Here is a 26,306-nt window from a genome sequence, read left to right on the forward strand (position 1 = left end):
GGAAAGCCTGGAAAGTGGCAGCGCAGACAGTGTTTGGAGGCGGGTGTCTGGGTGGAAAGATGTGCTACTTTCCATCCTGAACATGAGCGCTCCTCTGCTTTCTACAGATGCCTACGTTCTCCTGGCGGTCAGAGGCCGGTCATAGGCCGTAACCTGAGCAGTTTCAAAGCTCCCAGTGAAGTGAAACAACAACAACAACAACAACAACAACAACAACAACAACAACAACGTTGTGATGTTGTAACCATAAGAAATGGAGTGGTGCGCGTGTCCTTTATTGCTTTTCTCGTTTGCTACATAGTTCAAAGAATATGAAGCTGTGAGATGAACAAAGATATGCCAAGAGACAGGGAGGAGCTAAGCTGAAGTAGTGGGCTGGGGGCACATTACCTTTCCTTCCCAAAGCCTTCTAGAGAGGGGAAGATATTTTTATCTGGGACCCTATGCAGGTTCTTATAATTGGTTGGAAAAGCCTGAAATTTGTCATTGTTTTAAACTACATGGGGATATATATCAATGTGACACTTGGTTTCTTGGGAATCAAAGTGAATAAATTTTTTTTCTTCCTTTTCCTTATGCTTCATTTTCCCCCCCACTAATTCTCTTTTAATGGCCAAGCCCTTACTACTTAAAGACAATATTGCGGAGGATGTGGCTTTTAAAAATACTAAGCCACGTGGTTATGTGAGATCTGGCTTAGCAAGAATGAGCATTAAGCTTCTATGTCAAGCCTTCAGGAGTTAGATGATTTCCCCAGAAATCACCCTGAGGACGGTTTCCCTTTATTTCTTCTGGAATTGAGCTGCCACTTCTAATATGGCCACTTAATTACTGTAGTACCAATCTGTCCTGTGCGAGGAAGCATGGCATCCTCATCATCTGTGTGTGTGTGTTGGCAGGGGCAGGGAAGAAGGCATATTGAAGTTTTGCAAAATGCTTGTATTCAGATAGGTCATCAGACTCCTGTCCCTTATTCCGACCCGGCGATCTCAGCAGAGCATCGAACAGACGTCGCTTCTTCTCCAACCTTGTCTCTGGCCAGCAGCTCTAACTTTTGCCATTTGCTTGGTCAGTTTTCTGCTAAGGTGGCCAGGAAAGGAGGGGGCTCCCTTTATGGCTCATCTCCCATCTTCCTGTTATGGAGGAATTTAAAAGCTGTGAGCATTGGTGGGGAGTTTGCCAACTTTCTCCTTGCCCAGGAAGGGATGTACATTAATATTATCAAATGTCTCATCAGCAAGGCAGCTGTGTTTTGCTGAAAGGCCTCCAAACCACCTGATTCATGTCTTTCCTAGAAAATAAATTATACTGGCCCCTGTCAGGTGGCACCTGTTAGAAGCCTGACAAAGCATTTTTCCCTGAATATGAATCCGTGCCTGCCTCTTTTGATAATCTTCTGGGCAAGTCTCTAGGATATTCGGTTACATCTGCTGAACTGATGAATAGGCCTGCCCTCTAGTCTGTGCACATATACAGCATCTTCCTGCTCTGCCCCTGTTGGGCTCGGCTTAGGTCCTGGAGGACTGCATAGACGCATCTCAGCTCCAACTTCAATTCTGCAGGAACTAGTCAGGTTCAGAAGGTGGCTGGACCCAGCACGGGCATTTCCAGATGCAGCTTAGAAGGTTCTATTTAGGCATTCTTGGTTTGGGCCAGGTCGCTCTCTTGTGCGGAGGCTGCCTTGAGCGACAGCAGGCAAGGTGACAGCAAGCAAGACCTGCTTGGTTTGCTGTGACTGCATGGAACCACTTGGGCACGGCTTGTTTATTTTAGATTGAGAAATAAGAAGGTGGTTCTAGAATTTTTGATATTCCTTTATATGCCCTGCTACAAGAAAGCAGAGAATATCTACAGTCTAAGTTTTTCTGCTGTGTATTCTTTGCTTGTATGTCAGCATTAGGGCTATGGCTGGCCATTTCCATAGGCTGTAGCTCGACTCTTGGAGTGGGAAGGTATATGGCGTGGGGGCGTATGTGTAGGCCTGTATGTACACATGTACAGAAAAAAACCTACGAGGTCCCTTCAGTTGTCAGTGTGGGTGACTTTTCTTTTCCTTCATTATGACAAATTTGATGTGCCCTGCTTTTGAATCCTGAAGGTGACTGGGTCAAGGGTGATGCTGTAAGTGTGTGTGTACCTAGAAATCTGGTATAAAGATCTACAGGTATCTATGCATGTACACGGGCATGCAGGGGAAGTGTTAGAGATGATGCTGCTCAGGAAAGTTCTTTCTTATAAATTATGTTAGTGATTTGAATGCTTTTCAAGGTCCACTGTTGCATTCCACACACTGCTCTCTGGACTCCCCCTAGCCCAACACATCCCCTCCCAGACACATACTGGGCAAGCCGTGGCAGGGGAAGGCAACTGCATAACAGGCAGCCGGGGAATACTGCTCTGTACCTCGTGCTCGGAGCACACCCCGGGGTGGGGATGGACTCTGACGGCCTGTCTCCTCAAGTACAGCTTCTCATTAATAACCACAATACTTCCTATGGAGTGGAGCTCCCAAGGCAAGTAAAATGCTCTGTGGCTGCTTGGATGGGTCTTCACTGTGAGCTGGGAGTGATGGGGAAAGAATGAGACAGGGGAGCATAAGCAAGTGCTGCAACAAGAACAGAGGTGCAGTGGGCCTCCCTCATCCTTTCTGGTTTCATATATCTATAGTGGGGTGACAGTCACCTATTCAAACAGCAGACCCACCAATAATATTCACGCAATAACCCAGTTTGCTCCCCTTTAAGTAATGCGCAGGGAAAACAGCCAGAGGTTTCAGCAAGAAATTCACTTGCATTCTCTTTGGCTCTAAAGAAGTAGCACAGATGTGTGTTCTTGCCTCAACACATCCTGCCCTTGACGTGGGCTTTTCTCACACAACTGAAAACCCGACTTGGCCGAGTTGGAGAGACTGGAGGGCTCGCCTCCTGTGTGGCCGCATCTTGATTTCCTGTGCCTTCTGCTTGTGGGTGAAGAGCTGTGATGGGCACTGCCTGCTACTGCCATGCTTTGTGGAGTGAGCTGAGGTTATGTGGAAGGACCACTGAGCTCGAGCTGGGGCTGTCAGGTCTCCCTTCCCCTCTATTTAATTGTCACTTGTGCACCCTGTCTCCCTATGTTAGGAGGTATGTGCCCACAACAGAATCACAGCAGGCGTTAGGGACATGATAGACTGGATATGAGAACACACACCGTATTGTCCCCCATATGTGGTGTGTGCTGACTTAGATGGAAGATGGATACAGGATCGTGGGCCATCCTCTATTTACTTTTTCAACTGACTGTAAGGAAAGCATGACTTGGGGAGAGGAGAAACTATTTTTTCATCAATTTAGTTCGCCTTTTGTTCCCCCTGATGGTTTTAATTTCTATTGACATAGATCTGGGAAGTCCTACAAGACGTCAAACAGAATTTGGGAGAAGGAATGAAATGAAAATGTCACAAGAATGCTGAGCAAAATCAGGAGATCAAAACCTTGGAAAGACTGGCTGGAGGCCAGGTGTGAAGAGGTTTTTCAGTAGACTCAGAAGAGTCCTCTTTGGGGTCCCGATGGAAGGAGAGACACAGATTTTGCATGGGCTTTAGCCAAATCCTGGTCCTGGCACCACTAGACATTGGAATCAGAAGCCTTCCCGGGTGCGCTGAGTATATAGATGCCTTTCCAAACATCTCTAAGCTGCCTCAACCCAAGCAGTATTGATCAGAATCAGTTTAGTTCTATTGGAGGAATAATGATTTCTTTAGACACTGAAGCCCTTTATGAACCACATTGGAAGGTGCTTTAAAGAACTATGCCCTTATGTTCTCATTAGGTGGCAAGTTCCACTGAGCCCCTCTACTGGATGATATTTCTTGTTACATACCACAGGCTCCCTTGGCAGGCATTTTGATTATATGTCAGCCCTTAGCATCAAAACATGCCTAAAAGACAATCACAGTTAGACTTGCCCCCCACCTTTTTGGATGATAATGGGACATGCATTAGGACAATATAGGTTCAGTTTATATAGTCTCATTGTCCTAGAAGAGCACTAATCTGGTGTGCAGTTATATTTTTCTACTTGCATGCTGGGGCAATATATAAAAAAAACTTCAAAAAACCCAAACCCTGGTCACCTCTCTCCTGCCCTCAAAGCAATATCCACACAGTCTGGGTTTTACCTCTGTCTGTTCCAAGTAACTGCATGGGTTTTGGCCAGTGTGCCCTGGTGAGGATGGGCAGATAGTCTTCACTGTTTGGCTGGTGGGAATGTTTTGGAGGTCTCAGCTCAGAGTCCCTACAGACCCTCTCCACCAAGCCCTCCCTCCTGCAACATATCTCTCTAAGATAACCACCTTACCAGGCAGGATCCTGATAAGTCCAAAGTAGGCTGAAGGTCACTGCAATGATTCTATTAGTTTACCTCTTGCACTTAAGAGTTAAAGCTCAGACTGGAGGTGATGCCCCTCTTCAAATAGGTGCTATAAATATACTAGAGCTATCCCTGAAAAGATGCATTTGTATTTATATATATGTGTGTGTGTTGATTTTATATATATATATAAAATTTTTCTTTGTTTTTGTATACAGGTATGTATTACTCTATAGATATGAAAGGAGAGGTATAATACAGGAACAGGCAGGGGTGTGTTCATGTGCATCTATTTATAATTTGTATATTTTGTATGTATATATAGAGAGAGCCTTTGTCATTGTTTGCATCATTACAATGAATGTACCTCCGACCAGCGAGGAGTACCTGTCAGTGGTGAATGGAGAGAAGCCCCAAATGAACGGCTCTTGCATGGTCTCTTGCATGAAGCTGTTTCAGTAGGCAAGGTTGGCAGCAGCTTGTGAAATGAGTGGGCCCAGTGCAAATCCATCCATCCTCAAATCCGCCAAGGAGGGACACTTTGAAATGTCCATGGCTGTGTGTCAGCAGCCTCTTTTGGAGAGGCCAAGGAGCCTAGAACCCAGGGCGGGGAGGGACCATCCATGCTGTTAGTTCAAGATATGGCTTTTCCTATTAGATGGAGACAGGGCACACAAGAATTCTGTCTTCTAGGAGGACACTGACCACCAGGAACACAAAGTAGAGGCCGAACATGATGAAGCCCAGCACTTTGTTCATCCGCCATTTGCAGAGGGCAATGGAGAGGATGACGAAGAGCAGCATGATGAAGAGGAGGACGATGGCACAGAAGAGGCCATTGCTGCTGACAGCCACTGGTTGGAATCTGTGAATGATGGTGTATAGGAGCCAGGGCAGTGGGAGCCTGTGAAGGATAGATGGGGGAGCAGTCAGACATGTTGGAGGAGGCATATGGCATAGCATCAGCTTCTTGGAATCTATAATCTGAGGAGGGTGTCTGGTTAAGTTTGTTATGACTCATGCGTGGTCGGCTCAGGAAATCACAAAAGGAAGTCAGGTGAACTTCAAAAACTTTTATCTATTTCCTGACTCAATTAGGGAAAAGAGAGAATTTGTTCTATGGTTGAGTAAGATCAAAGCTGGGACCACTGCAGGTGATTTGAGTTCATTCATTTATTTATTTGAGAGAGAGAGAAAGAGAGGGAGAGAGAGTCTTAAGTAGACTACGCAGTGAGCATGGAGCCCACTGCTGGGCTTGATCCAATGACCCTGAGATCGTGACCTGAGCCGAAACCAAGAGTCAGACGCTTATCCAACTGAGCCACCCTGGTTCCTGAAAAGACTGATATGATCATTGTGGGGTGATTTCTGATTGTGATTTGAAATTATTGTGTGCTTTCCAAGTTGAATTCAAATGTGGCACCCAGCCCTAAAAAGGTGAACTGGACAATTTGTTCAGGGCAGGAGAAGGAGCAGACAAATGGAGAAAAGGCATAGAAATCAGTGGTGAAAATGGCAACATTATTTTTAGGAATGGAGATGGAGAATAGCCATAATTTAATGCACAATCTACTGGCCAGAGATGATAAATGATACCTGGTACCATATAGCTGTTTGAGATTTATTTTGGAAAAGATGGGATAATCTTTTGACTAACAATTGGGCTTCCTGAAAAATTTGAGGAAGACAGGGTCTTACATTTGTAATGTGATTTAAAAAACTTTACTATGTATTTTTATACCTGTCCCTTCCCTTTGTATTTGACTTTTTAAAAATCTGGTAACATCTTTTTTTTTCTATCCAGAGTGGCAACAATGGAAGATATCAGAAAAGCTAACCGTTAGCTGCATCCTGGGGGTGAGTTAGGACTCTGAGCAGCTGGAAACACATGACTCACATGGCCCATGCACCTCCAAGGGGCTGGGTGAGATGCAGTCCTACCCATCGAGCCTAATGATGGAACATTGGCTGGGGAAACATAGATCCAGCCACCCAGCTGGATGCGGCTTCTGCAGAGTCTTAGCCTTTGGCTAGGGGAGATTCAGTTTTGGCCTGACCTCAGGGGTGGGGAAGAAGAGGTGCTCTTTTGAAGCACAAAGCTCTCCAAAGAAAAGCAAATAGCTTGAGAGAAATAATGAGGTGAAAGGGGTAGTGAGTTTACATAGCTGGTCTCCTCTGCCAGAGGGAGCATGTGAAGGAAGAGCTCCTGAGTTCTACATCTTTGAATATCCAGGACCTGGCACATGCAGGCCCCATCTGGTTACGTATTTGACCTGTGCCAAACTGAAGTGATTGATGCAACTGCTTGGTAACCAATACAGGTATGAGGTTGTGCTATATGAAGTTTGCTATATGAAGTTGTGCTGGATGGCACTACAAATAAGGAAAAACTCTTTGTAGGAAAAATTACTTTTTTTTTGGTGCCTTTTGATTTATCAATTCTATTTTTCAGGGATCAAGCATAGAAGTATTTGAAATGTTGGGGTGTCTGGGTGGCATAGCTGAATAAGCATCCAGCTCTTGATTTCAACTGGGGTTATGATCTCGGGATCATGAGATCGATCCTCAGGTTGGGCTCTGCTGTGTGTGTGGAGTCTGCTGGGAATTCCCCCCACCCCACCCCTTCCCTGCTCATACTCACTTGCTCTCTCTCTAAAATAAATAAATAATTGATATATATATTATATATATATATAAAATATATATTTATATATACATATAATACTTGCAAATGTAACTTTATTCAGAAAAATGATCATTTCAGTGTTACTTTGAGTAGTGAAAAATTGGGTATACCTTAATCTCTAATAATAAAAATCTAGTTAAGTAGCAAACTTTGAAGTTGAGGTAATGTTATGTAGCCATTAAAAATCATAAGCTTATAATAATATAGGCAAATACTCATGATATAATTCTACAGTTAAAATGAAGGATACATGTAAAAATAGCAATGTAATTTCAATAATGTAAACTATATATGAACTAAAACAGGACGGTAGATTATCATTCATTTTTATTTATGCTTTATATGTCTAAAATCTTTTACCTGAGTATGTATTAATATTATCAACAAAAAGAGAATGCCAACGAGACAATGAAATATCTTTTATACTCAATATATTTCTAACAAGTTCGTCAATTGGCATAAACTCTTGAGAAAGACCTTTTTGAAAAATATACATCAGTAGCCATTAAAATGCTTATAGCTTCTAATTCATTAACATTTCTTGAAGGAATTTACCCTAAAAAAATAATTAAAAGTGGAGGTTTTCTGCATTAAGGTCTTCATCGGGAGATCCCTGGGTGGCGCTGCGGTTTGGCGCCTGCCTTTGGCCCAGGGCGCGATCCTGGAGACCCGGGATCGAATCCCACATCGGGCTCCTGGTGCATGGAGCCTGCTTCTCCCTCTGCCTATGTCTCTGCCTCTCTCTTTCTCTCTGTGACTATCATAAATAAATAAAAATTAAAAAAAAAAGGTCTTCATCAAAACCCCCATAATAGCAGAAAATTGGAAAAATATAAAAAATAATGGCTAAACTGAAAAGCAATGGGATGAAATATTTTGAAGTGATAAAATGTTAATTATGAGAGTTATAAAGGAACTTAGAAAAATAGTTGATTTACTACTTTACTAATAGATGCCTATTTTGAGCCACACATAAATGGCTTTAAAGTGGAAAAACAAAAGACCTCCGAAAGGTATTTGGAAGACAACATACAAAAATTAAATGTTGTTTTTGAGTGGTAGGGTTAGGGGTTATTTTTCTTTAAACTTTCATTTAACCTGTTCCTATATATGCAATTTAAGAACAGTGAACGAAAAAGCATCTTGTAATTCCCTAGGATATTTATTTTTAAAAAACAGGACAAAGAGGTCTTTTTTTGACAAAGAGGTCTTATAATTCTTCCTAACTTGTAGGATTTTCTCTCTTTATACCATAGCACATTTTGTTTTCCTTTTTTTACAAGAGACTGACCAAGAAAACTACTCTAAATGTGTAAGCAGTGCAACTGAGAAAACAGTTTCTACTAGAGATACCCTTCCTTTGAAACAGGCATCTTTTAAGGCATTCATTCATATATTCATTCATTCAGTCTACAAACATTTGTCAAGGTGCCACCATGCATTAGACATTGTTTTAGGCTTTGGGGAGCTGTTGCTCTTGAGTAGTTTACAGTCTAGTGGGCAGACTGATAAGCATGACCATGACAAGAACACCATCTGTAGAGAGTCTACAGGAGCAAGAACCCCTAGTCAGGCCCAAGGGAATCAGGGAAGCTGGGATTTGACTTTGGGAGGGTAAATGGGGAATTTTCCAGAAAGACAAGCAGGGAGGAATCTTGAGTGAGAGGGGCCTGAGAAGGAAGGAAATATGGCTGGAGAGGGAATCTTTAGAATTCAAAGGTGGTTAAGATGGTGGGAGCTCAGGGCAGGGTTTGTGTGGAGGGTGTTGTCGTGGAAAGCACAGACTCTGTCCAAATCCCAGCCATCTCTTACTAGTTTTGTGAACTCTGTGCCCTTCAGTTTCCTTATCTGAAAAATGGGGATCATAATACTTAGTCATGGGGCACCTGGGTGGCTCAGTGGTTGAGTGTCTGCCTTTGGCTCAGGTCATGATCCCAGGGTTCTGGGATTGAGTCCCACATCAGGCTTCCTGTGAGAAGCCTGTTTCTCCCTTTGCTTATATCTCTGCCTCTTTCTGTGTGTCTCTCATGAATAAATAAATAAAATCTTAAAAAAAATACTTAAGCCATAGGATTACTGTATGGCCTAAATGGATAAAAATGTACATCTAATACACAAAGGAGACACTGAATGAAGAAACATAGGTAACACCAAGGTACAAGAGAGAATAATATTCAAGATGTTCAATGAGAAAGTAGATCCATCTTAGTTTCTAAATTTAAGTGTCAAGAGCTCAGCTCTGGGAACACAAGCATAACATCTCATGTCTTACTTTCTCAGGGGTTCTCATTCAGGGTTATTTAGCAGACTACTTTTACTTCTGACACGTTAAATGAAATGACAGAAGTAATAGCATCCCACCCCAGTCTGATCCACTTTAGAGATTATTCATATTGAGAACTCCAGTTTGCTCAATTGTAAGAATAGATCTTATCTTCTGGCTTTCAAAAAACCTAGAATATCTTTACCAGCATACATACATGATAATGCCAAACCTGCCAGCAATTTCCAAGGAAGGAGATGGGATATTTTTGCTGGGCCTATGTTTGTTCCAATCTGTTTTATGATCCAAAATCTCACCCGAGGCTGGTAGGGACTTTAATTAGAATAAGAATATGGAAAAAATACAGTAAAAGTCTACAGCATCTCCATCATACCTGAATACTAAATATTCTTAACTTCTAGCCAATGCCATTATATAAGCAAAATTCTTAAAGTATTTCCTACAATATCCACTCCATATGCAGGCATGTTGTTTCTGCCTAACTGGGAATAACTTATTCTTCATTAAGTCCTCTGAAAATGAAAAATGGAGTTCATGAAATTGAATAGTACTTCCTGTGTTTACTTTCTATTGGTATTGGTTAATTTTGAGCTCAGAGATCCTGGTCATGTCTTCACAGCTTCTCAGAAGACAAAGACAGTATTAGAGCTGGTGTGTGCACCTTCACAAGACTGTTTCTACTCACCCTACAGTGATGTCAAAGATGTTGCTTCCAACAGAGCTGGACACAGCCATGTCCCCAAGTCCCTTCCGGGCCACTATGACACTGGTAATAAGATCAGGGATGGAGGTCCCAGCAGCCAAGATGGTCAGACCCATAATCTCTTCACTAATGCCAATTGTCTCTCCAACCTAAAAGTAGTAACAGGTACACACATGAGTGTTTGTAGTCACAAAACCAACAAACCTACAAACATTACCATGCAAATCCTTTTTTTAAAAAAATATTTATTTATCTATTTGAGAGAGAGAGCATGCAAAAGCAGAAGGGGCAGGGAGTGGGAGAGAGACTCACAAGCTGACTCTCTGCTGAGCATGGGGCCCAACATGGGGCTTGATCTCATGACCCTGAGATCAGGGCCCTGAGACCATGACCTGAGCCAAAACCAAGAGTCAGATGCTTAACCAAATGTACCACCCAAAAGTACCATGTACCACTTGGTACTCCCTTTTAATGAGTTCCTATCTGCAGTATGTGGAGGGGTGAGATGATAAAGAGTAAGCCACAATCACTGCCATAGAGGAGTTCCTACGTTAATCATATTCAGACCCAAAAGATCAGGACTGTTCACATGAGAATTAAACAGATAATCTCAGGAAAGAGCTATAGAGGGCTTGAATGCAGTCTCTATATGATGTCTGGTAAGACTGAGACAGGAGGCAGAAGGGAGTTCTAAAAGTCAACTGGCCATTGGCTCCAGAGGCCAGTGCCTGGCAATGGTACTAAATCCTGTAGCACATTTGCCTTTGGATTAACAACTGAAGGTTAAGGACTAACACCCAGTGTTCCCATTTTTTCTCAGACATCTCCTAGTGTCTGTAGCCCACTTAAACACTTCTAGACTACCATTCCATAGGAAACTTGATTTGGGGTGTTTTGGGGTTTGGTAATATATGACTGTAAATCAGCAAGGCAGTTACGGAGAAACCATCAGTTAGGAAATCACAAGTCCAAGGCTGGCTCTGGCATTTGTTAAGAATTTGACCTATTGTTTGCCTGGGTGGCTCAGTGGTTGAGTGCCTGCCTTTGGCCTAGGGCATGATACTGGAATCCCAGGATCAAGTCCCACATCAGGCTCCCTGCATGGAGCCTGCCTCTCTCTCTGCCTGTGTCTCTGCCTCTCTCTCTCTCTCTCTCATGAATAAATACATAAAATCTTAAAAAAAAAAAAAGAATTTGACCTATTGTTAAGTTAACCAGTTATGTAATGTCTTTGATCCTTGCTTTCTTATCCTTAAAGGGGGAATGATAATACCTATCTTACAAGTGATTGGGAGGAGTAAAAAAGAACATTTGTGGAAAAGCCCTTTGCAAATAGTACAAGGTTACTGAAAAGCAAAGGGGGACCATTATTATGTTTTATTTCAGTCATTGCCTTTTAACACTGATAAAGTCTATTTTGGACAGTTATCTAGCCTCAGATGGAGGTTCCTCTATTCTCTTGAGCAACTTTTTAAAGAATCTTCTTGGGACTTTTAAAAACTTTATGTATTTCCTGGAGTTGGTCAACTGCAGTTCTGAAAACTTTTAAGATGATGCTCCCAATTTGGTTTTCAACAGCCTACTCAATAACACTCAACATTTTTGGAAAAAAAATTCAAAGGGCCAGAGTAGCATGTAAGAATAAGAGTTTTTAGGGAATAGAACAAGCTCATTTCTAAATAACTTTTGTGATTTATTAGTAATAGCATGGTTTCCACTAACTTAAAAGCATAGCTGGGAGCTATTTTTTGTTTGGATGGTCACGTCTGCTCTAGAGCCTGGTTAGCTAAAGTAGTTTATCCTATCCTCATGGAGCAAAGATTCTTTGTTCCCCATCCTAAAGGAAGTCCATGCAAGCAGAATCACTGCTTGATCACTGCTTGGTCTCCTTAATATATAGAATATTGTCTGGTGTGTTTTTTTTTTTTAAAGATTTTTATTTTTTTGCTTATTCATGAGAGACATACAGAGGGAGGCAGAGAGATAGAGGGAGAAGCAGGCTCCCCATAGGGAGCCTGATGCAGGACTTCATTCCTGGACCTGGATCATGCCATGAGCTGAAGGCAGATGCCCAACCACTGAGCCACCCAGGCGTCCCTCGCCTGGTGTTTAATAGACTCTCAATATCTATTTGCTGAATAGATTAGTCAATCTATATACTTAGGTGATTTTACTAGCATGTTTTCCACTGATTCTCTTAGAAAAAATTAAATAAGTGCTCAACACAGGAGTGCCCAAGTCTCCTTGATGACCTATTTTTTTTGTTTGTTTGTTTGTTAGATTTGGAATGAAACATTTTCAAAGACTGAAGATGCTGACTGAATGATTGTCATCCCCAATAAATAGGATGATTCCTCAAGGGAGTTCTAAAGCAGTGGCTATTTTAAAACAACACTTGTATTTGGAGTTTGAATGGCTCTATAGACAGAAAAAAAAAGAGAAACTGAAGTGGGGTATTACGATGGTGTGGCTAAGAGTGATGGCTCAGATAAAGGGAGAATTGGGTGCCAATCTTAGCCTGCCACTCACAGTACATGGTAGTCAACTTTCTTGAGCCTTGGTTTTAATCATTTGTAGAATGGGGATAATAATGTCCACCCTGTTCTGATGATTATATATGATGATGCAGACAGAGCAAAGAACACGGTGTCAGGTATAAATACTCAATAAATACCAGCTATGCTAACTCAGACACTACCCCTTTCCCTCTCCAACTTATCAGACTAGCCGCTGGGCTCTGGAAGCAGAGACTGAAGTGGGTTTAATAGGCATCAGTTATTTAATAGGCATCAGTTATCAGTCAATGCAGGAAATCATGAAAATAATGAAGATTTTTTATTGTACATCAAACTTCTGATGAATCTATGTGGCTCCTAGAAACATTTTCACTGATTGAGAACTAGTCTTCATAAGCTCATTTTAAGAAAATTTCATTGAATTTGGCTTCTGGAGAGTTAGAGGCAAGATAACAGGTGCATGGATGGGATAGCACTGATCAAATTGCTAGCATCAGAGAAGTTAGGGGTAGAAAGGACATCAGATGTTTCTTGGATGGAATTCCTGTTTTCTGATTGAAGTAGATGATGGGGCCACTCAGAATCCAAATTCAGTGCTGCTCTGAATATTGTGTGATGCAGGTCATTGCCTTGATTTAAGGAGGAACTGCAAAAATGTCATGTTGGCAAAATGAGACACAAGGTCGTATTTGACTCTTGGAACTAACTTCTCATATTAGATGCAGGATAGATTTTAACCTAATGTTCTGATAACCCAAGACATTTACTAATTTCATGATGCAAATACAATAGAAAGTAACAAAAACTAAGGGAAAATATGCGTAAAGCATTTTATGTAAAGGGCATTTAATTTTGGCCAAACAGTAGCTAAATAATGGTATTAAATAGCATTTATTGTTGGTAAGACTGTGGATAATAAAATAGTTGAACACTAAATGGTGCATTTGTTGTCTTTCTGGCCTTTATAGCTCAAAAGTATAAGCAACAGAATTAGAGCTAGACTGCTTAGAAAAGAATTTGCTATTTTGATCAGATCTCTGGATGTCTTAGAAGAGCATTTCTAGAGGAGAAAAGAAAAACTTCTTATGCTTTACTAGAAAGTAAGGTTTCTCTTTATGCACTTCATATTCCTGGGCCTTTTGGTAATTACTATTGTTCTTGGCGTTATGTTTGCATTTTTTCTACAAGAAAATGAAAAGGAAGCAAGAGTATGGAATTAAGATAATCATTAAAAAGGACAAAAAAGATGGAAGCCAATAGGATGATTTTTTTCTAGAATGGCTAAAGAGAAATATCCAGAAAACAAGTGAGAAAAAAAAAACACCACTTTTTTCTTTATCAGGACAGGAAAGAATAATAACCATTATTTTTTTAAGAATAAAGATAATTATTTTTTAAAAACCCATTACATGTTATGAATAGCAAATAGTCCTTCTAGCATGGAAATCTGGAGGCTGAGGAGCAGCTTACCTACTGTAATGATATTGGTGGCAAATGACTTTCAGTGAATGTGGAAAAATTGTGACTTTGGGGCAAGCAGAGTTTCTTCAGGGTCAACAATTTTTTGGAAACATCCAGGAAGAATAATCTGAAGTCAAATGTCATAAAACAACTAGGATAGGGATGCTTGGGTGGTTCAGTGGTTGAGCATCTGCCTTTGGCTCAGGTCGTGATCCCAGGGTCCTGGGATTGGGTCCACATTGGGCTCCCTGCAGGGATCCTGCTTCTCCCTCTGCCTATGTCTCTGCCTCTCTCCGTGTCTCTCATGAATAAACAAATAAACTCCTTAAAAAATAACTAGGATAGGAATAATATGCAGTATCTTGAAGGAATAATACTGGGTATATAGACTGACATTTCCAGTGGATTTTTTCAATGATGGTATATGTTCTTTTTTTTTTTTAAGGTGTAATTTACAAACATACAGCAAAGTATAATTTTACATCCAGTAAAACTCACCCTCTAAAAAGTATATAGTTCTGTGAGTTTTGATAAATGTTTGTAGTCCTGCTTCTCCACATCCTCATCAACACATATCTGCCTTTTTGAATATAGGCATGCTAGTGTTTGTGAAGTAGTATCTCGTGTTTATTTGTCTAGAGAGAGAGCACGACTGCAAGCTGTGCGGGGGGGGGGGAGAAGGAGGGGAGAAGCAGAGGGAGAGGGAGAGAGAGAATCTCAAGCAGGCTCCACACCCAGTGCAGAGCCTGATGTGGGGCTTGATCTTATGACCTTGAGATCATGACCGGAGCCAAAATCAAGAGTTGGACGCTTAACCCACTGAGCCACCCAGGCTCCCCTTGTGTTTATTTTTAAACAACTCTATTGAGATATAATTCATATATCATAAAAATAACCTATTTAAAGTGTAGATAGTTCAATTTTTAGTATATTTATAAACTTGTAGAGCCATCACCATAATTTAAATTTATAGCTTTTTCATTATCCCAGGAAGAAACCCCATACCTATTAGCAGTCACTCATCATTCCCTCCAACCTCCCCAACCCTAGGCAACTATTAAGTACTTTGTCTCTATAGATTTGCCAATTTTTCACATTTCCTATAATTAAAGTCATATAACATGGGGTCTTTTTTGACTATCTTTTTCATTTAGCATATTTTAAACATTCATTCACATGTAGCGTGTACTAGTACTTTGTTCCTTTTTATTGTGGGATAGTATTCTACTGTGTGGACAGACCACATTTTGTATATGGTTTCATTAGTTGATGGGCATTTGGGTGGTTTCCATCATTTGGCAATTATGAATAATGCTTCTGTGAACATGTGTGTATAAATTTTTGTATGGATGTTTTCATTTCTCCTGGGTATACAGGTAGTGGAATCACTGGATCATATAGTGACTCTATGTTTAACATTTTGTGGACTGCCAAACTGTTTTCTAAAGAGGCTGCATTATTTAACATTCTTGCCACTAATATATAAAGGTTCCAATTTCTATACATCCTCTACAACATTTGTTATTGTCTTTTTTATTATATTCATCCTAAGTGAGAGGGAAGTGGTATCTCACTGTGGTGCTGATTTGCATTTCTCTAATGAATAAGATGTTGAGCATGTTTTCTTGTGTATTATCTATTTTCACATCTTTGGTAAAATATCTATTCAAATCTTTTGTCCATCTTAAACATTAGGATGCCTGTAGATGCTTGCCTTTTTATTGTTTTATGTGTGGGGTTTGTTTTGTTTTGTTTTGTTTTGGTTTGTTTTTTGAGCAGGCTCCACACCCAACATGGGGCTTGAACTTATGACCCTGAGATAAAGAGTCACATGCTCTACCAACTGAGCCAGTCTGGTGCCCCTTGCCTTTCCATCATTGAATTTTAAGAATTTAAAAAATATATCCTGGATACAAGTGCTTTATCAGATGTATATGATATATATTTTCAGACTATGTTAAACAAAGAATACAAGTGGGAAGTTTGAAATTTGTGCAGCTTATAATAGAGGATAAAAGCATAGGTTCTGGAGTTTCAGAGCTCTGGGTTATAATCTCAGTTCTGTTACTTAAACCTATATGATCCTGAGGATTTTTATTATTAGTTCTAAGCATAACTCCTCCAACTGTGGATAATAATAGTACCTCCTTCATGGGATTTGTGCCTATGAACACAGTGACTGTCAAGATCAGGAGGACAAAGCGATATGAATTGTCCAGCATCTGGTACCCATTTGATCAGTAATAGTTACCAGTATTATCTCTGAGAATGTGAAATGTTGGCAATTCATTCTTTCATCCATGTGTTACAGCAAACAATTCCTGAGAATTTAGTTTTGTGATGGGCACTACGACTAGTACTGAGTTAAAAGTGGGAAAAGCAAAATACATCATCATGATAGCAAACTGAGGTTCAAATAAGAGACTCTCTTGTCTCCAGTTCTCTTCCTAGAGCCAATCTGAAAAGCTGGTGAGAGCATGAGGTGAGCGGCTGTCAAGAGGAAGTAAGTGTCATGGAATCAGGTAAAACCTTGCCATTCCTCTTAGACCTGGGTAGGCCTAGATTCAGGCTACAGAAGGCAAGAAGAGTTGAGGGGACCTCCTCCACACGGATGTTCAGGGTTGTGCTGATTTGACTCCCCACTATAGGAGGAGACCAGGAGGCATGGGGAAGTGAAGTGGGCTTAAATCCTTTAGTCCTGGAATATGTATCCTGTCTTGTTGGACACAATACTATTCTGACACTTTTCTTTTTTTTCCTTTTAAAAAATATCTTCTTTATATTCAGTTTGCCAACATATAGTGTAATGCCCAGTGCTCATCTCATTATGAGCCCTTCTTAGTGTCCATCACCCAGTTACCCCATCCTCTTACTTACCTCCCCTTCTGCAACCCCTTCTTAGTTTCAGAGTTAGGAGTCTCTCATGGTTTGTCTTCCTTTCTAATTTTTCCCCATTTAGTTTCCCTCCTTTCCCTTATAGTCCCTTTCACTATTTCTTATATTCCACATACGAGTGAAATCATGTAATAATTGTCTTTCTCCAATTGACTTATTTCACTCAGCATAATACCCTCCAGTTCTTTTTTTTTTTTTTTAAGATTTTATTTATTTATTCATGAGAGACAGAGAGAAAGAGGGGCAGAGAGAGAAGCAGGCTCCATGCAGGAAGCCCGATTTGGGACTCGATCCCAGGATCCTGGGATCACACCCCAAGCCAAAGGCAGATGCTCAACTGCTGAGCCACCCAGGCATTCCAATACCCTCCAGTTCTATCCGTGTTGATGTAAATGGTATGTATTCATCCTTTCTGATGGCTGAGTAATATTCCATTGTATATATTACCATATCTTCTTTATCCATTCATCTGTCAAAGGACATCATGGCTCCTTCCACAGTTTGGCTATTGTGGACATGCTGCTATGAACATTGGGGTGCAGGTGTCCTATTGTTTCATTACATTTGTATCTTTGGGGTAAATATCCTCTGACACTTTTCAAAAGCAAACACATTGATTAGCCCTTTGGCAACCATGAGAAGAACCAGGCAAATGGGCCTTCCTATGGAGGTCTTACCTGGTGTGCCCACCAGACCATCAAGTAAGAGAATACAGCGATCCACGTGATGGAGCCAAAGAACGTGATGGGAAAAAACTTCCTTGATGACTGAAAGAGAACCAGAAAGAGGGGAGAGTGTCAGTGCTGTCCAGTGAGGTGGATCTGACAGACCAAAGCTAAATCCACTATTGCCGCTACTTCTCCATTGCCTTCCATCTTCATAGGCTCAGCAATCAGAAGGCCCTGCCTAACTCCAGTCAAGCTGGAACAGGAAGACTCACTCTTGGGAATGTTGGTTGGAGCCATATCATCACCAAGCAAGTTCCTGAGATGGAAGTCTCTTGAAGAGAATGTCTGTTTCTGCTGCTGGCTGCTCAGATGCCCCCTGCCCCTTGCCCTTCCCACGGCCTGGTTTCTCAGCCTTGCCCTCAATCTTTTGACCACCTCATAGCCTTCCTCCCTCTTCTGTTCCCTTCTGCTCAAGTTCATCAGAATCAGTTTCTATTGCTTCACCCCATGTATCCTATCAGTCCATTAGCCAGAAAAACTATGTGATTAATTGCTTTTAACAAGAAGGATCAATAGGTTGCAAAACAGGTTCATCTTATAGTACCACGAATTACTGGGAAAAGCCACACAGAAGTCATCACCATAGTTTCTATAGATTCCTGATGACAGCCACACTCTAGAACATATTTGAACCACCCTTATAGAGTATAGACAGAGGCCCAATGTGTTGCTCTTCACACAGGAGGTAGAGTAGATGATCTTGGGATGGTTTTTTCTCCTGTTCCGCACCCCTGACTGTATTATGTCCATTTCTGCTTTGAGCACTGGCCTTTGTGCAATTGCAGACTTAGAGTCTGAACACTTTTTATTTTTATTTTTTAAATTCAATTATAATGAACATACAATGTTATATTGTGTACAATACAGCATAATGATTCACCAATTCTATAAATTGCTCAGCGCTCAGTGTGAACACTTTTAGTTTCTTTCAAATGTTAGCCAAAATCAGATACTCAAAATGCAGTGTTTTTTACCTGACCCCACTACAGAGAGATCCAGGCTTACACTGGATTGTGGTGGTCTTTTGTTGATAGCTTTTTTTTTTCTCCAAAATTGGGGTCCTTTAAAACATACTCGGGTAGCAGAATGCCCTCACCCTCTCACCTATTATTGCCAACCGAACACTTTTTATTTCAAAGCTTTCCAGTATGAGAAACAATCTCATTTTTTGCTTTGATAATTCCATCCAATTTTGTCCAGGGAAGTGAATTCTGGAGTTGACTTGGATGAAAGCTATTTCAATTGTCTAAAGAGCAGACCTTGGGCAGCCACACAGAACACTTTCTGTCATGGCTTTTGAGAGCTTCATTAAGAGGAATCTCTCTATATATATCTATAATAATATATTAATATATATATTAATATTATATATATAATATATATGTTATTATAGATATATTATATATATAATGAATATCTATAATAATAATGAACACAGTCTCTATCACCCCAGACCAGGCTTATGTTCTCTTTACTAATTTTGAATTTTCAATATATGTTTTTATTATCACTCATGCCATTCCGTTAAATTTCACAATAACAATTTCTTTTGCTTAATGAGTGCTGACTTTTTTTGCGCTGTTTGTTAGCTGTAGTATCTGCAAGACCTGTGGGCTTGCTTAAATTGAGAGAGACATCAGACCCCAGGGAGTGGGAGGAAAATATTTTGGCTAAAGACTCAGGCCCCTACTGGGGGCCTGAACACGTTAGTGGGTTATGGGAAAAAAAAAAAGTAATCCATTTTTCAAAGTGGACGTTGAGACATTTACTTCTGAGAGTGAATTCCTTTAGAGCTGAGGCTTTAGCTGGATTTTAGAGAGCAGATTCCCCAAACCTTAAAATTGACAGTGCAAGTTTTTCCAGACATGGCATTTAGCTGAATGGAGTTCCCATTCTTTTCTTCTGGTCGCACGTCACTGTTTCAGGATCCTAAGTGAGTAAGAGTTTCTTCTCGTATGGCCAGGCTGTGTGACAGGGAAGGAAAAGGCCTTTCTTGTATGGGGCCACGCATGTGATTGGAGCAGCAATCAGGTTGTGAGCTTGATTCTGAGCATCCTGTGAGGGAATGGAGTACCATCTCCATACTTTATGGTATGGCATATGTACTGGAGATCTTGGGAGAGTCTTCATTTCATAGATTGCTCATTTTACAGGTTAGATCATTTATTAAATATGTAATTATTTTGTTATACCTTTGCATATCTGCACATTGATGTAGTGTGATGAGTTAGAATCAAATTATTTGGAGATATTTCTCATCTGAAAAATATCATCCCTGACCCATGGAACATTCCTAGTCAAAAGGTAGAAACTAAGGAATCAGAGTAAGGATATAAAGGAACTAAGTTCACATCAACATGCTAATGAAAACCTCTTTTGATGATGCTTATGATTCTTGATCAAGAGGCCAATTAGTAATTCATGGGCATCTATATGTACCTAGTGTTATACTAGGGACTCAGTGAAAAGAAATTAAAGATAGTTTTTATTTGTAAGTTTCCAGGTCTTCATCATAAATGAAGGGCAGGTAAAGGCCAGGTACCTACTCTGTACCCAGATCTTGAACTAGACCTGAAATTCAAACCCAGCTCTGTCTGACTATCCAGCAGGTATTCCTTCCTAATATTTAGGTTATACCATTTTTTTTCTTAAAAAAAAAAAAACAAGGTCAATGATGCTCAAAGTATGCCCAGCTTACAGACATAATGATAATGATGATCATAATCCCAGCCTGTTCTCTGAATGGCAGAAAAATATAAGGAGCATCGGGGAGGTAGAGGCTAGCATTCCAGCTGTATGGCCATCTGCCTCGCCCAACCTCCCATATCGTCCCTGATTGGGAAGTATCAACCCTTTATGCATCAGCAGTTCAGTTAAATGTTTCCCAACTGTCAAACTATCTTGTCCTTTCCAATCTCACAGCCCAGGTAATTCCTTCTTCTTTCATTTTCTTCTGAATGACTCCCCTTATTTGGACTCTATGGTCTCATTCCAGACATCACTACCCAGTGATACTTGTGCAATTATTTAGTTACCAGTCTCATTGGAAGGAAGAAAATAGCCCTTGAAGCCAAGGTCTGACATGTCAATTTTTGGTTAGTAAGGGTGGCTCATCCTAACATCTGCTGGGATGAACCTCATACTAATTAGCAAAAAGCAAATTGCGTCCATGTGGCGGCCATTTTGTTCCCAATGTAATGGTTTACGTGTATAATTGACAGCTAATGTTCTCATTAGAAGCTTTTAGTACATCAGTGGGATACTTTCTTGGCTTGAGAAATATTTCTGGACATTAGCTGATTGCACAAATTGGCCGTATCCTTACTGATTTAAATGGCTAAATATTCACTGAGCATCTATTCTGTGCAAGGTTCTGGGGCATGCATATCTAACAACAGTCCACCAAACAATCCTATTTAATATTAAAAGTGTGTTCTCTGGATTAATAGGACCAGTATTGAAATCCTTGCTCACCAATTACCAGTGATGTGATCTGAGAGAAATAATTTCATCTTCTAAGCCTCAGTTTTTTCATCTGTAAAATAGGGGGAAATAACGATATATAGTTGTTCTGAGGATTTCATGTTCACGAAGTGTCTACCAGAGTGCCACATAATAAGTACTGAGATAATAATGGTGGTTGTTATTAGATGATGTTATCCTTGTTTTGTTTTCTAAGAGTTGAGGGAACTGACATTCAGAGAGATGGAAGTGCCTGCAGAGACCTGGCTGAGAGTCTTGACTTTGCCTCTTACTTGCTGGGTGTGCTTGAACAAGTCACTAAACCTCTCTGGGTCTCAATCACTCGTTTTTGCTAAGCCTATGCTTGGCACACAGCAGACACAATAAATATTTGGTGAACCAATCAATGAATGGTATCAATGGCAAAAACAGAGCTGACTTCTTAGGTACCTTCCCAGTTCAAAAGGTCATGTTTTGATGTATTCCTGTTTTGTAAGAAACTCCATCCTGGATCAGGAGAGAATATAACTTTTGGGGTCTCTATTTCCTTTATTATTTTCAGTGTTTATCAAAGACATGTTTCTCATTGAGGTTTATATTTTCGTTCTTTTGCGTTTAAACTGAAGCCATTATTTTAAGAAAACTATAAAAGTGAATTAATCTGAGCTGGAATGGTGTACAATCCCACAAACACTGTCATATAATTTGCATATAAATAAAGGGGAAATAAAAACAAGTGGGAGTACTGTTTACTCTGAAACTGGATGGATACTAAAAAAATCATGTTTTCCTCGTAATTACTGTCAAGGTTTGGAACGTTCATCTCCACGGGTAATTCAAAAACTACTGGGAGACGGAGAGTTGCCAGGCCCTCCGGAGTAGCACGTGTTTATTAATTAATAATTTTCTCCTCTTTTTCCTCTCCCTTGATATTTTTTCAAAAGGCCCTTGTGGCAGAGCATGAAGACTGTCAAAACAGCCACAACCCTTTATAACCAAGAGGTGGGGTCTATTTTCCCGTCCTTTGACTCTGGGGTGGGCTTATGCCTTTCTTTGACCAACAGGATATGGTAAAAGTGACAGCGTGGGGGGATTCCAAACTGGATCTCAAGAGGCTCTGTAGCTTTCATTCTTGCTGCCCTTGGAACGTGGCTGTCACGTGAATCAGCTTTGACTAGCCTACGTAAGGTAAGAGACCATGTGGTGCAGAGATGAGCTTTTCCAGCTGACATGATCCTATGCCAACAAGACCCCAGCCATCTAAGTGAGCAGAACTGTCCAGCTGAGCCCAGAACAAATGGTCAATTCATAGAATTCTGCATTTAAAAATTGCTTACTTTTTTAAGCTGCTAAGTTTTGGGCTGGTGTGTCACACAGCAAATGATAACAGACACAAGACCAAACCTAATGAAACTCTTCTTGATCATGCTAAGCATGATCAAGAAGCCACTTATTGGCTTTTGTATCCACAGGCATGGTTTTTCATTTGGCGTTTTGTATATGCAGAGGATGGCCATATAATTCATATTCCAAACCAGGATGTTTTGAGATTAAACTGGGATTATCCTGGGCAAACTGGGATGTACGGTCCCCTTAAATTTGCAGTGCTGCGTTGATGGTTATCTCTTTATGCTTTCCTTAATCATAGGATGTCATGGCTGGCAGGGAATCTAGAGATCTTCCCTCCCTGTATTTCAGAGAGGAGGAAAAGTGAGGTTCACAGTTGAGAAGTGACTTTCTCAAGGTTGCACAGCTCATGAGTTATGTGGGGGGAAAACATTGTAGTCAGTGTGGTAGAATGAGAACACTGATGGAGTCAGGACATTTGTTTGAATCTAGCTACTGTCACTGATATGGCTAGCCAGTCTTGCCCTATAGTTACATGCCTTATTTCTTCTACTAAGTTTTGAGCCCCTTAAAGATAGGAATTGTGAATTCTGTGTCTTCACATGTCTTTTCGGGTATAGGCTTGATGCTTGGCATATAATAGGTATTCAATAAATATATGCTAAGGAAATTTTAAAACCACCAAATGCTCTGAGAGTTGCATTTTTGCTTGGGACAGCACATAGTATATGCAAAGAAAGAGAAAAAAATCCAGTTCATCCCAGGGATGGCTCTTGGCTACCCAGGCCCAGAAGCTGGCTCTCAAGGTTTGTGCACAGTGAATGATCAGTCCATGGTATTACAAAGGAGAGCATCATGTGCAGCTGCATCTTCTTGCCTTGTATCCTTTGGGGTTGTAGCATAAGCCAGGACAGCTGTCGTGATCCAGCTCACTGCTGCCATGGTGGAGTCCTGTGTGTTGTCCCAGAGTCGCTGGTTCAGAGCTTTGATCTTCCCTAACAGCGTCCTTGTCCTTTGAGCTCAGATCACAGAGACAACCAGCACTTTTCCAGCCCTTGCTCTAGGAGTCCAACCCAACCTGAGAGCCCAGGCCTTGGTTACTGGCATCTTCCTCCCATTCCTGCACACTTTTCCTGACTGCTCCAGTGGCTGTGTGCTGACACCCCCTTTGCAGGCCATCAGCCTCCTATATGGGGCCACACTAAACTAGGCACAGGAATTTAGGAACTCATGTTTGTCTCTCTGAATTTCCTCCTTGGGGCAGAGCAAAAGCACTCGTCTAAACAGAACAATGGAAGGAGAGAGAGAGAGAAAGTGTGTGTGTGTGTGTGTGTGTGTGAGAGAGAGAGCACATGTGAGCACGCGCATCTCAGAAATGTCAGTGTGACGTGAGCCATGAAGAAACTCAACACATTCCAGCTCATTCACTGGAGGTTTCCAGGAAGCCAGGCCTTTGCACAGAGCAGATGTTCTGCAATTATGTTGTAAATAAAGAAACTTAAATACTGCTTTAAGTAAGTCACACTTGTTACATGCACCCTCTATTTGGAAACCTCTAACGTTGGGAGTCCTTACATGAGGGGGTCCCTTTTCTGGCCTGTACCTGACAAGACATGGCTCTCCACCAGCTGGATTATTTATAGGTCAGTGGGGACAGGATTTTTCTTCTGCCTTCTTAAAGTACTGAGAGTGGGATCACCATGGGGCTCTTAAGATTTATGCTCAATTTTGCTGCATGTTACCACAGTGCCTTATTGTAAATGCATTCAGACATGATATTCTTGGACTTCCACTTTCTGGTATCATGAAATAGGGCGGGAGTCCAAGTTGTGTGGTCACCTGGACTTGGATCTGAAACTTTGCTCCATCTCTGAGGAAGTGATCAGGGATGAGTTAGTTAACTTCTTTGGGTGTAAGTTTCTTTCCACTTATGCCAATAATATATAACATTATATATAAGAAATGCATATATAAAATGTGGGTGTGTACACACATATTCCTATGCTAGCTGTTTCTTGAGATTCCACAATATGACTTATTGGAAATACATAGGGCAGAGTCTGATGTACAGTAGGTGCACACCTTTGTTGAATGAGATGTGTGTGCAGGGCCATACCAAAACGTACAGCTACTTACTATCATTAGTTCCCTTACCCTTTGGGGCACTGGCCCAAGAACCCAGTTCAACACTAGGAGAGATGTTCTTTTGATTTGATCTATACTTAGATTGTACTTTGCTGCTCATAAGATGGTATTATGGTCAATGCACCTGCTACATAATAATGGTAGAAAGGAATATCGATGGTAGTAATGACAGCAATACAGGATTGAGAAGATCAGACAAGTAGGCATTTACACTACACGAATACGTTTCTTTACATTATTTTTTGAATTGAATGGTGGCTTTAAAGCATGGTTGCCAATTCTTTGACACTGTTTCCATCAAAGATGTCATACCTTATATGACACTGACATATTCTGGGTAAATTTTTTGTCTCCTCTCCTTTAATCAGGACAAACTTATGAATGTTTTGACCCTAGAATATAGTGGAAGTGGCTTGCTGTGACTTCTGAGTTTAGGTCATCAAAGACCTTCTGCCTTGTGCTGCTGGGACACTCATTCTTAGAGCCCTGACCTCTTGTCTACAGTATCTGACTATCTTGAGGTTACCATGCTGTGAGGGAGCCCAAGTCACATGGAGAAGCCACATTTAGGTTCTCCCACAGACCATCGCAGCTGAACCCAGCCTTTGAATCATCTCTGCCCCTAGAAACATCAGATGAGTCCATCCCACAGCTATTCAGTTTTCCCAGCAGAGGCCCTGGATGTTGCGGAGCAGAGACATGCAACCCTCAATGTGCCCTATTTGAATTCCTGATCTACAGGATCTGCAAACAGAATGGAGTGTTTATTGTTTCCATGGCACTATGTTTTGAGGTGGCTTGTTACATAGATCAGATAACTTGAACAATCACTATAATTGTGTACCTGTCCAGAGAAATTTTAGACATATATAAGCATGCACAAGTACATATGTTACCCCCTCTTTGCCTCTCAAGGCAAAAAGAAGCAGCCTGTGCATATTATTATACACTGAGCTTTTCACAAGGAGTCGATTAAACAATGATTACTCACAGGTTTGCGGACGTCGGGTAAGGTAATCCAGAGAGGAAACACTATGGGGAAAACAATTAGGAATGTGACTTGCTTGCGGGGGTTGGAAGGCCAGGCCAGGCTGAGAGGCTGGTCCTCCTCATCTTCACCCGTCTCTGTGGTCTGTTGTAGAAAAATAGAGATGAAGGAATAAACGAAAAAGATGACCATGTACAAGAGCAAGAGCATATAGCCAGGGAGGGTGGCTTGGGACTCCATCAGGAATTTTCTTGGGTTATCCCACCAGCGTCATCATATGATTTTTAAGTTTGTAAGAGAACCCCTTGTATCAGAGTCTGAATCCCAGGGATAGACAATATGTTGCACATCCATGAGAACTCAGGGGCTTCCTTTTCTCTCCCTGAACACTCTTCAGCTTCTCACTTAAATGAAATGACCATCCAACTGGAATGGGCTATAGCTATGATCCATGGACTTTTTATGAGAAACCATATCCACAGAGCAAAAGACCCCAATGCCCCCCTTCTCTGTGTCTTCCCTTCTCCTCGAAGATAAAGCTATAGGATTCATTATGGGAATCCTTGGGGAGGATTTTTTTTAATTAAAAAAAATTTAAACTTAAATATCTATGCTTTTATTTTAAAAAATAAATTTATATATATTTAGAGCATTGACTTTGAGTGGGCAAATAAAAGTAACTATAAAAACAATTCGGTAATAATACTCAACTCTCTTCCCTAGCCCTGGAATAGTCAAACG

General features: G+C 40.9%; 1 protein-coding gene across 3 annotated transcripts in view; it reads right to left on the reverse strand.

The window, feature by feature from the left end:
- Positions 1-567: 567 nt before the first annotated feature.
- SLC24A2 (solute carrier family 24 member 2) overlaps positions 568-26,306 on the reverse strand; it is a 247,004-nt gene continuing 221,265 nt past the window's right edge. For all 3 annotated transcript variants that reach the window (XM_025433207.3, XM_025433206.3, XM_035697258.2), the window contains 4 exons: positions 25,569-25,709; positions 17,573-17,662; positions 10,006-10,172; positions 568-5,254 (listed from right to left, as the gene is read on the reverse strand). In XM_025433207.3, the coding sequence (XP_025288992.1) occupies positions 5,005-5,254; positions 10,006-10,172; positions 17,573-17,662; positions 25,569-25,709 (648 nt within the window). In that variant the 3' untranslated portion in view covers positions 568-5,004. The remainder of the gene's footprint in view (positions 5,255-10,005; positions 10,173-17,572; positions 17,663-25,568; positions 25,710-26,306) is intronic.

Source organism: Canis lupus, chromosome 11 (genome assembly GCF_003254725.2).
Source record: "Canis lupus dingo isolate Sandy chromosome 11, ASM325472v2, whole genome shotgun sequence".
NCBI lineage: Eukaryota > Metazoa > Chordata > Mammalia > Carnivora > Canidae > Canis > Canis lupus.